Source organism: Dipteris shenzhenensis, chromosome 14 (genome assembly GCF_047967505.1).
Source record: "Dipteris shenzhenensis isolate YYH24624 ecotype China chromosome 14, Dip_SZ_1.0, whole genome shotgun sequence".
Classification (NCBI taxonomy): Eukaryota; Viridiplantae; Streptophyta; class Polypodiopsida; order Gleicheniales; family Dipteridaceae; genus Dipteris; species Dipteris shenzhenensis.
Window position 1 is genome coordinate 38,153,564 of NC_141609.1, and position 12,031 is coordinate 38,165,594.

The following is a 12,031-nucleotide window of genomic DNA, read 5'->3' on the forward strand; positions in this document are numbered from 1 at the left end:
CCGGTATCATCCACTATCTTCATTTCTAGAGCTTGAATCCATTTTCTCCCCCTCAAGCGAGAGAAATTGAAGATCATCGATGAAAACATCTTTGAAATAAGTGCTAGATCACTGTTTGGCTTGATTGGAAGATAGGCTACTAGCACTATCGAATCGCAGCTGCCATGGAGTACAACAAAGAAATAGGTCGTGTAGTGCATTTGGTTGCCTGTGTTGCAATTGTCAGCATTTGCCATCTCTGGTTCATCTTCCTTGTAATCATCAATGCTAGGATTTGCAACATCGGAGGCTTCATGATAGAAGCCTCTCTATCACCAACATTAGCTTGATCTCCATTAACAGTTTCATAAACTTCATTATCCTCATAATCGATGTCCTGTTTTGCGATTGATTCATAATCAGCATGTTTCTTAGTGAGTTGGACGTTGCCCTTATCTTGGTGTTGGATTTCTTGATCTACCTGTACTGCATTAAATACACCCTCGGATTGGTTTGCACAATTGTTGGATCCTTTCACATCAGAATTCTGAGTAACATGCTCTTCTGCGTCTATAAGAGCATCCGCATGTTCTTTGAATTCGTGTCCATGTGCTTCACCATGCTTGAGTATACTATCATCGTTGGAGCCTTCTTAATCTTCATCAGGATCGTAGATAATTTTAGGTGCATTAGCGAGCCTTTTCTCCCCCGGATGAAATTGAGTGCCAATAGTAAGGCACAACTGAAGGGAAGTTTTCCGTTTGACCCTTGAATAGGGTCTATGAAGGATCTGCATCATGATACACTGATGGAAGGAGTGGACGCCTTCATCGTTAGTATCAAGAGATTGCAGAAACTTAAATTGAAATGGTTTACCATAACTATTTGCTTTGCGCCCATCGATTGGGGTCTGAGGCGAGGGTTAGATGTCACCATGCTTTGCTCCGTTTGTTGGTTGGAGACTGAAGGCTTCTTTTGTGCTTGCAGTCGGCAACTCTTTGCCTTTGGTCAAGGCTTCAAGGATCTTGTCCTCTTTCTCTTCTGCAATTTGTGGCAGCAGGTAGCCTTTCTTTGGGTCTTTTTGCCCGTGATCACCTTTTGGTGTGTTAGGCCCTCGTTGGGGCTGCAGATCGTCATCTGCCTCTCCTTGACTTGGCAGGAGGGGGCCTTCGCCATGGTCGTTTCGCACTTCTCCTCTTTTTATGGGTGGGAGGCTACCTCTATGCAGGACTGCGTTATCTGCATTTGCTCCTTCATTGAAGAGAATCAACAAGCCATGTTTGGCAGAAGCGTAGTTGGTTTGGGTCCATGCCCAGCCTGATACCATGTGGAAATTTAGAGACCTTCCATGTCTTCCAAGATACATACAGAGTACGCAGTAAGCTTGAAATCTGTATTATTGATTTTACTCGAATGAGTTACATAGCATAGTAACAGTGGCGGTTGCCATCCGTTGTGCCTCTTGGCATCACCGCTTGATTATTCTAATGCATAACCTTAATCAGGTCTTAATTCCAACAGGAGTTGCGTTCAACTCTTCCTCGCAAGTGTGCAGTAGTCCTAGTGCGGGCGCATCTCATGTGTTCAATGGGTAGACTTTGCAGCGAAGAGCACATGAGAATTGACAGACTTGCTAGACACGAGGACCTGAGACGGAAAAATTAGAAGCAGAAGAGGATGCGCAAGTTTTAGATCGAGCGATTGGGACGAGTGCATGAAATCCCGCGTTTCTCATTCAACATAAGTTTGCTGGATAAAAAGTTTTCATGGGTCCAACATCAAAGAAGCATCCATTTTTAGGCATGAGCAGGGAGCGACTCACGACCAGCTTTTGGATCGGCTTTTACAGCCTCACGAATTAGTGCAGCCTAGGAAGCAGTGTTTGCCAGAAATCTACATAAATTTATTTGACGCAGCTGCGATCAATGACATTCATTTCTGTTGGGTGTAAATGTGCATCGTCTTACCCCACCAAGCTTAAAGAGAAGTCATGGCGTCGACAAACCGCTGCAGGTTCTTGAGGGACGAGCCACCCTCTCGTGCTGCCCTCATGGCTGCTTCTCTCCACTCCTTTGCTCTCCCCCTCGCTTGCCTTCCCCTCTCTCCCTCCATCAATTCTCTCACTCCCTTCTCGACCTCCTCCCTTGTTACTATCCCTCCCTTTCCTCTCCCCAAGCTCATCCCTACCCCCCACCGATCCACCACACACCTGCAATTCATCGGCTGATCCGATATCGATGACCACCCCAATAACGGTACGCCCCCGGCTATGCCCTCCAACACCGAATTCCAACCGCAGTGCGTCAGAAACCCCCCCACAGACTCGTGCGACAAGACCTGCAACTGTGGTGCCCATGATACAATCAGCGCTCTACCCTCCACCCGCTCCAGGAAACCTTCAGGGAAGATGGCTGCTTCACCGGACATAACGCCCGGGCGGACAGCCCAAAGGAATGGCTGCTGACTGGCCTCCAGACCCAGAGCTATCTCCGAGATTTCTTCCGCTGACATGACAGCCAGAGTTCCGAAAGAAACGTAGAGAACCGAGTGAGTTGGATGCTTGCCCAACCATTTCAAGCAATCGCTGTCATCCCCCAAGGGATCAGCGGTGCTAACCTTGTGCGAATCATCAAAAAAAGAAGAAGGTAACAGAGGGCCAATGGTGCAAATCGGATGCTCCTTTTGTAGCGCAGCGACCGCTTCTTCTTCGAGCTCATCAAAGGTATTAATTAAAATCCAGTCGGACTCGCCTATAGTTTTGAAGGGGCGAGTGAAGTAGTCGAACATAAAGTCGTCAGGGTCATAAGATCGTACAAAGGTGTTCATCTCTTCGACTTTCAGAGGCGGAGCTCCCGGAATACAGGTGATGAGATCTGACGGGTCACCATCTGCGCAAGGTTGCTAATGTTTTAAAAACAGCCTTAGAATTGTACATCACAATTTCGGTAAGAGGAAACGGAGGGAAAAGAAGGCTACACCTGGAGCTGCCGGGCGGTAGCCATTGGTGACGAGCAAGATGGAGGCGTAGCTCGCAGCAGACTGCGTCCAGAAGGCAACGTAAGGCAGGCCGTGCTGGGTGGCGATGTTTTGAGCAAAGAAGAGGAAAGAGTTGGAGATGAGGCAGGTGATGGGGGGGGATTGGAGGAGGAGCTGAAGGAGAAGGGTGTGGAAGGAGGAAGGAAAGTGGGAAGAGACGGAGGCGAGGAGGTCGACAAGGTGGGATGTGCGGCTATGGTGGGGAGGGAGGCCATCGGGGAGGTGGAGGAAGCGGATGGATTGAGATGAGGAAGGAAGGCTCATGCGGTTGTGATTGAAGGTGCTGTTAACGAAGGTGATTGTGAAGCCATGGCGAGAGGCCAAGAGATGGGCGAGGTGTAGCATAGGATTGATGTGGCCTTGCAAGGGCAAAGGCAGCATCACTGCATGAGGCTTCCCCATCTCTTTTCTTACTACACAAGAGCTTTTGGGTGTGTGTGTGTGTATATATATATATTCGACTCCGATAATACGAGTCGTGGACCCGTGCCGTGATCATCCTCAACCACTCCCCCTTTGAAGGTGGATCTTTCCTTACCAAATCAAGTCAGCATACTTGGATTGGCTTTTGAAATTTATCTTAACCCATGGCTCTGAGACCTTCCGTCTCCTCCTTTCATTCCATTAACCTTCCATCTCCTCCTTCCTCCCAAAGTTGAACTTCCATCTCTTCCAATCCATTGACCTTCTGTCTCCTCCTTTCCCCTAAAGCTGCCTCTTCCTCCCCTCTCCAAGCCTCCATCCAAGAGTTGTGACACGTGGCAGGCTCTTCTCCTCCAAGCTGCCATGTGTCCTCGCTCTTTTTTTTCTTGTGTTCTTGGTTAATAGGTTAAAGATATATATACAACCATTCACCTCTTAGGTAGCATTCACCTTTCTACTTCTTTTAGTTACCTCCTACTAATTGAGATTTTTTATATGACTCACTCACCCCACCTTCCTCCAAGGATTAAGATTCTTTTCTTAATGCCCCAAGTATAAGGGTACTTTTTTAAATGCAACCCATGTGCTCACACATTAAAGCTAGCTCTATGACTCCAAACTCAAAGACCCCACAATATATGTTTCACAAGAGATATATCCATTCATCACTCAAGTTTACGAGAGCTCAAGGCCTTAACACATGGATGGGAGTAGGGTGGGAGGAGAAGCCCACAAAGAGGAACGGAGAAGCTCCAAGTGACTCAGCACTCGCAAAAGAGAACACATATCCACTCGTAGATCGTCTATCAAAAATACTACCAGCCCAATCAGCATCAGTGTATCCAGGCAACTATATCTGAACCCCAGTCTCATAAAATAGTCCATACTGCAATGTGGACTTCACATACCTCAGTATGCATCTAGCGCATCCAAATGCAGTTTCCTTGGAGCCTGCATAAACTGACTTATCAAATCAACAGCATAGCTCAAATCTGGCCTCATAATAGTCATATAAATCAAACTTCCTACTATGTGTCTGTACATAGTAGGGTCTTCCAGAAGCTCACCTGCATCTGCGCTCAGCTTCACATTCTGTTCCAAAGGAACTAAAATAGGCTTACAGCCTGTCATCCCATATTTGGATAGCATGTCCAATCCATACTACCTTTGCAAGAGCCATATCCCACTTGTGGATCTAATCACCTCAATGCGCAAGAAGTAACGCAGCTCTCCCAAATCCTTCATCTCAAACTTCTGCTTCAATAGCATTTTCACATGAAGGATATCTTCATCACTATCACCTGTGATGATCAAATCATCAACATAAATGACAAGCAGCATAATTCCTTTCTCTGTTTTTCTCACATACAGTGAGAAATCTGCCTTGGAAATCTGAAAGCCAATAGTGACAAGATTCTGTCCTATCTTGTCAGACCATGCTCTAGGTGCTTGCTTCAAGCCATACAAGGCTTTTTTCAACCTTAGTGGGGTCACTATGTATAAACCCTCCATATCACGTGCGTTCAAGGCCTATATTTAAAATCCCTTATCTGTAAAATTTTTCATTGATAAAATGTACCTCTTTTCTATACAAATCTGTAAATTTTTTCCAAAACTATTTTATATAGTCCCTTATGTATATTTATTTTTGTAAATTTTAGAAATAAAAAATATCCTTCTGTTGAACTCACGTGATAGGGTTACATATGATGAGTGACCCCCTCGAGTTTTCAACCCGCAAACAAACTTAGGATGAACAGCATGAACATAACCTGGTGGCTACTCCATATAGACCTCTTCTTGCAAATCACCATCCAAGAAGGCATTCTTTACATCCATTTGATGTAAAGACCATCCCTTTGATGCAGCCATAGCAATGACTACTCTTACGGTTGCCATCCTTGCAACCAGACTGAATGTTTCTTCATAATCAATGCCATATGTCTGTGCATACCCCTTAACAACTAATCTTGCCTTGTATCTGTTCACAGAACCATCTACATTGTGCTTCACTTTATAAACCCACTTGCAGCCAATTGTATTCTTGTCTTTAGACAAAGGCACGAATTCCCGTGTAGCATTTGCTTCCAAGGCATCCATTTCTTCATCCATGGCTTTCTCCCATTTTTCTTTTCCCATGGGTTTTGGTTCATGTATCACTTTGACCATATAGGCATAGTGAATGGCTGTAAATCCATCATATTTCAGCCTATCCACAGGATACCTAGCTCTGGTAGACCTGCGCAAAATAGGCTTACTACTAGGTGCTCTCAAAACATCCCTGGTCTTCCTTACTCCAGGTGTAACAACAGAGGGTATACCCAACTCATCATCAAGGCTCTATTTTGAGCCACTGGATTCACCATCCACATAAGAGTGACCTGCATTCATATCAAACATGGGCTGATGTACTTTCTCTTTTCCTTTTCGTGATACTTGCATACCACTATTTGCATTGCTGTTAGATATCAATGCTCCACTCTCGTGTAACTACGCGGGAACCAGCTAACTCTACTTGTAAGCCCCCCATATGAGGAGAAGGCATTTGAGTAGCTTAGTTATCCGGTAGGTCCTGGTTTGGATACCAGATGGGGGCCATGTGTGGCCTGATGATTGGATGGCTTCAGATAGAGTTGGCACACCACCAACTAGGCTACATGCAAGTGCGGGAAGGCATCCCTTGACTGACCGCACTGAGGGTAGATGGAGCATTTCCTAGGGCAGCCCACTCTCGGGTTGCGGGGCCCGTTTGGAGCCTCAGATGATCCCGGATGGCTCTGGGCCGAAAGGTGACCATAGGTCAGTTGCTCTATTTTGCACACCGGTTCTATCATATGGTCGGTGGCTTGCCGACCCCCAGTCGACCGTTTTGGCGGACTGGGTCGGTCACCCAATTGAGCCTAACCGACTACAACCTGGTGACTATATAAGAGAAATCCCGTGAAGCCCATTTCATCACTGGCTACAACAACCCTGATTCCTTAGCATCCAGACTCTGTCTTCTACTGTTTCTAACATGCCATCGAAGCTTCTTTCACAAGAGTGCACAGTTGGGAGGCAGCGCCATCTATTGTATCAGTTCTACAGTAATCAAATTTTTGATTCTCCATACTATCTTGTTTTCTCTCTTGCGTATGAGATCCTATTATCTGTTGAGCACAGACGTTGTATTGTTTTCTTACATGGTATCAGAGCCTGGACTCTAGTAAGAAGATTTGGTAGTGTGTTTCTGTTTGCAAGTAGATTGTGAGAGATGGCCCAGCCCACAAGACTGCGAATCCCACAGTTCGGCGAAAGCGGAAAGTTGGATAGCTCTAACTATCCTCTCTAGAAGTTCAAGATGAAGACCATCCTAAGCGCATACAAGCTTTGGGACACTGCTACTGCGGTGGATGTGAGGCCAGTTGCAAGACCGGATCTAGCCAATGCAGAACAATAGATAGTACCAACTGCGATGAGATTCTCGCGTGGACAAGAAGAAATGCAAATGCGCTGAGTTCTATTGTCTGCAGTGTTAGTGATTCTGTCATGGCATTAATTCAACATGTCACCACAGCGGAGGAGGCATGGACAGTCTTGAAAAATTAGTACGAGACCACGAATCAGATGCGGATTCAGAATCTGGAGACTCAACTCGCAAACGAGAAGTGTGAGTCTGAAGCGGCAGAGAAGTTCATCACCAGGGTAAAGAATCTGTGCGATCAGATGACTGCGATTGGCATCACCATCACTAGCGAGAATCTAGCACGAAGGTGCATATGGATTCTCCCACCAAAGTACGATGGTCTTGTTATGGCACTGAATACGCAGAACAGAAATCTGCCCCTCAACTTTGAGGATTTCAACGCGATGCTTCTGGAGGAGGAGATGCGTCAAAAGACGAGGACTGGAGAAGATTCGGCTTTCTGGACCGAATCAAAGAAAAATAAGGGTAAGGACTCTGGTAACCCATCTTCTTCTGATGATAAAAAGAGAAAGAAGAAGATCAAGTGCTTCTATTGCAACAAGGTAGGGCACAAGCAGAATGAGTGCCGAAAGAAGATTGTAGATGAGAAGAACAGAGTAAAGAAAGAGTCCAGCAACAACGCGCAGGCAATACCAGTAGAGCTGTTCGTCGCAACTGAGGAGATTTGCATGGAAGCAGTTTATGTACCTGTGGATGAACCGTGGATCATTGACAGTGGTGCATCGCGCCACATGATCAGTCAGAAGGATTGGTATACCTCTCTATAGCCGGTAGGGAATGACATCCTGGTAGCAGTCGACAATGATGCAAAATGTCCAACAAAAGGAAAAGGTACGATTGCTCTCAAGTCAGATGGAGTTGTAAAACAGTTGTCTAATGTTCTTTATGTGCCATACATCAAAAGGAACTTGTTGTCCGTTTCTGCGATCACGGATCGGGACCTCAAAGTTCAATTTGATAAGAATGGCACATAGATTGTGGATCTTCAAGGGAAGGTCGTTGGTAAAGGTACACGGCACAACAACATTTATGAACTCTTAGCTTTCAGTGCTCGAGTGGATGTGAAGAACACTAAGCTGTGGCATGAGAGGTTTGGTCATCTAAACCTTAGTTCTTTGAAGGAAATGCATAAAACTGAAATGATTGCAGACCTACCAGAAATTTCAGATCTGCCCGATGTATGTGAAGCTTGCATGATGGGCAAGCAGCATCGGTAGCCCTTTCCTAAAGAGGCCAGCAGGGCAAAGGCTCCTCTAGAGCTTGTTCACACGGACCTCTGCGAAAAGATGGAGATGGAAGCTTTGAGTGGTTCCTACTACTTCATGATGCTGATCGATGACTATAGTAGAAGGATATGGATATACTTCTTGAAGACGAAAGATGAGGCTTTCAGTAGGTTCAAGGAATGGCATGTAATGGTCGAGAAAGAATCGGGGAGGAAGATGAAGAAGTTGAGATCAGACAGAGGTGGAGAGTTCACATCAAATGAATTCGAAAGTTACTGCAAAAGTCACGGAATCAAGAGGCAGAAACCCCCGCCACATACATCATAGCAAAATGAAGTAGCAGAATGCAAGATGCGCGTCATCTGCGAAATGGGTCGGAGTATGATGAAAGGGAAAGATTTGCGAAAGACTTTCTGGGCTGAAGCATGTAACATGGCAGTTTACATCCTGAATCGTAGCTACATGAAGGCTGTGAACAGGATGACTCCACTGCAAGCCTTTTCTAGTAAGAAACCTTCAGCTGCACATTTCAGAGTTTTTGGATGTGATTGTTTTGTGCATGTCCCTGATGCTACCAGGACCAAATGGGAACCGAAGATCCGAAAGTGTATTTTCTTGGGCTACAGTGAAGAGGCGAAGGGTTACCGTCTCTATAACCCTGTTACCAAGAAGGTAATTGTAAGCTAACTGAACTCCCCCAACGGTGCTTGGGAGGATTCAAGACAAAGAAAATGAAGAAGAGACTACAGAACCACAATGGCAACGGCCATTCCCGAAGTGGGTAAAGTAGCTTTTGGATGGCAGAGAACCTCCAGCCATTGAGGAGGAACCATCCAAACACCGTCGGTCCAAGAGATTAGAGGAGCAAAGAAGGGTGCAAGAACACTTGGTCAACTATGCTTTGATGACAGAAGTGATCAGTGCTGATGAACCCAAGTGTCTTCAAGAGGCACAGGGCGATGATAGGTGGATGGAGGCTATGCAATCGGAGTATCGCTCCATAATAAAGAACAACACTTGGGACCTTGTGGATCGACCACCAAAATGCAAGGTAATCGGAACCAAGTGGGTGTACAAGACCAAGTACAAGTCCGACGGCACGTTGGATAAGTACAAGGCTCGGCTCATGGCAAAAGGATTTGCACAGGTACATGGTTTTGATTATCAAGATACTTTTGCTCCCACAACTCGACTAACCACAATTCACAGTGTTTTGGCTTTACTTGCCTAGGGAAGTTGGCCCGTGTTTCAGATGGATGTGAAATCTGCCTTTCTAAATGGAGATCTCAAGGAGGAGGTATATGTGGAACAACCACTAGGTTTTGAGATCCCCGGTTCAGAAGGCAAAGTCTGCAAACTGAAGAAGGCATTTTACGGGCTAAAACAGGCCCCATGAGCATGGTACCAGTGAATTGATGCCTACTTTCTGCAAAATGGGTTCAAGAGGAGCCCATCTGATGCAAATTTGTATATCTTCAGAGAAGGAGGTAGGTGTATGATCGTGGTCCTTTATGTGGATGACCTTGTCATAACAGGGAACCATGAAGAAAAGATCTCGCAGATGAAGCATTTGCTAGGAAGAGAGTTTGAAATGACAGACCTCGGACTGATGCATTTCTGTTTGGGGATTGAAGTTTGGCAGGAGCCGAAACAGATCTTCATTTCACAGCTGAAGTATGCTGGAGAGATACTAAAGGCATTTGGCATGGCTGAGTGCAAGACAGTTGGTACCCCTATGGGGGTTGACGCGAAGCTCTCAAATAAGGATTCGTCACCACTGGTGGACGAAGCGAAGTACAGACACTACTACACACGGATCCTATTGCGATGTTTACGTACTGACGTTTAGCGCCCGCTTAGCATTAATCGTCGGTATGAAAAGCGGGTTTCGTAAATCGTCGCTATATAGCGACTGTTGCTAAAAGTCGCTATATAGCGACACTGATACAAAATATTATAGCGACGTTTTTACAGAGGTTTTTTTTTTAATATAGGCCTTAAAAGTTAGTTTTTTCCAATGACAAATTTTTTTAAATTTTCATACATGTTTGAGCTCATAGAGAAATAAAAAATGAGAGCATGTACATCAAGCCTTTGAAGCTCATATATTCATGTCCAAGTTTGAGATGAGAAAAATCAAATAAGAGCATTTACATCAACTGTTTCATCTTGAGCCAAGTCTAAGGCGCCAAGCAAGTCTATCTCCAACTCTATACCGAGTTGATCTCCTATATCATCATCGTACTCTAGCATCGTACGTTCACCTAAAAGTATTTGATCATCTTCTTCAATAAAGCTTAAGTGTGGTGATTGATCTTGATGATTGTTGTCTTCTTCGTCAATATCGTGATCTCCATTCTCCTCCCGTGCGATGTCATTATGCGCATCTTCCTCTTGGCTCATATGGTGATCTACATCTTCTTCGCTAGATTCATCAATTGGATCCGGCATTGGTAGTGGCATCTCCATATCCACATCTCGATCTTCAAAAATTTGCTTACTTCGTGGTGCAACTTGGATCACGTACCACCATCTTGGATCAGAACGATCCGGATGAAAAACCACCTATATTGAAGATGGGTGCTAAATGTCGTCAATTATATATATATCAATGGACTTTAAAAACGAAAGCTTCGACTAATTAAATCATTAGTATGCACCTGCTCACAGTGCTCGGGAAGAACAAAAGTATCACTTTCATCGGTCCAATGTTTGGTGGAGTCTATTGCAAAGAGACCGCTACTATCTTTTCTCACTGTCGCATGGGGACCGTTGTAAGTAGTTCTAAACCATTTTACATCAAGAATGAAAATAGTAAATCGTTTGAAATCAATTTCATAGATGTCGCATATGGTTCCACAATAATCCAACTGTGAGGAGAGAAGATTGGTATCCGAAGCACTTGCTCGGCTATCTTGTGTGAAGTTAGCCATGACTCCACAATCATACGTGACTCTCTTTGAATCGATGCGTTCCACGCGAAAATGTCGTCCATATGACCATAATGCACTGTACTTTTTGTATTGTAAAAGAGCATCATTAAAACAATGAAGATGCACCTATTTTATAGCATATATTGCCACAAATAATTACTTAATTACGTCAAGAGATAAGAAACTTACATGCACCATACATCCAGATGATAACTCCCGCTCGCGCTCGTTTATTGTCTCTCCATCACGTTCGGCTTTACGTAGAGCCAGTTGTAGCCAATCAAGTGACATGTGAGTAGGGAGAAGAGCCAGATCTCGTGGATATGGTTGTGATCGCCTGTACATTACTCTGAATCTCGTCCTTGCATTTATTCTTTCTGCTTTGGCCACTTCATATCTCTCAATCCACTTCTGCATCTCAGGGCTATTCAGGATACAAAACTTATTGAATTTCTCCATTTGCTCTTCGCTCATCTTTCTTTCAATCCCTTTTCCTTGGGGAACCTTGCCAATGATGTGATCATCATCCTTGTTGTGCCAAGCTTGCGGCATATCAGGATCCGTGGATGCAAGAAACTTTGTGATTTATATTAATGACTCTTGCACAAGCCGTCCCTCTGCCATGCTTGCTTCCGATCTTGCTCTTTGTCTTACAAACCCCTTTAAAGTTTTCATAAACCGCTCGAGAAAAAACATCCATCGATTATAAACGATACCTGCTATAGCCACCTCATCAACTATGTGCACAAGCAAGTGGACTTGAGTTGTCATAATGCTTGAGGGAAAGTGCTTCTCAAGCAAGCATACGGCTTCGATGGATTCCACCCTAGCCTTCTCGATGCTCGATATAGAGATATCTTTTTGAGATATCCACCTATTTCACATGTCCATGCATATGTAAGATATTTGAGATATCCACCTATTTCACATGTCCATTAAGAAAATACATAATGCGATTTGATAGTAAG

At 44.7% G+C, this 12,031-nt stretch overlaps 1 protein-coding gene across 1 annotated transcript; it reads right to left on the minus strand.

The window, feature by feature from the left end:
• Positions 1-1,955: 1,955 nt before the first annotated feature.
• On the minus strand, positions 1,956-3,423 carry LOC147894588 (UDP-glycosyltransferase 85A7-like). Its single transcript, XM_087384808.1, has 2 exons — positions 2,958-3,423; positions 1,956-2,867 (listed from the first exon to the last, which is right to left on the minus strand). Exons 1-2 carry the CDS (start codon positions 3,415-3,417, stop codon positions 1,957-1,959), a joined length of 1,371 nt encoding a protein of 456 aa, XP_087240934.1. The 5' UTR covers positions 3,418-3,423; the 3' UTR covers position 1,956.
• Positions 3,424-12,031: the final 8,608 nt, after the last annotated feature.

Excerpts from the sequence above, each read along its gene's own strand:
- LOC147894588 (XM_087384808.1), bottom strand. The coding sequence starts at position 3,417 with ATGGGGAAGCCTCATGCAGTGATGCTGCCTTTGCCCTTGCAAGGCCAC. Across the intron at positions 2,868-2,957 it reads CTACCGCCCGGCAGCTCCAG|ATGGTGACCCGTCAGATCTC; the intron begins GTGTAGCCTTCT and ends AACCTTGCGCAG.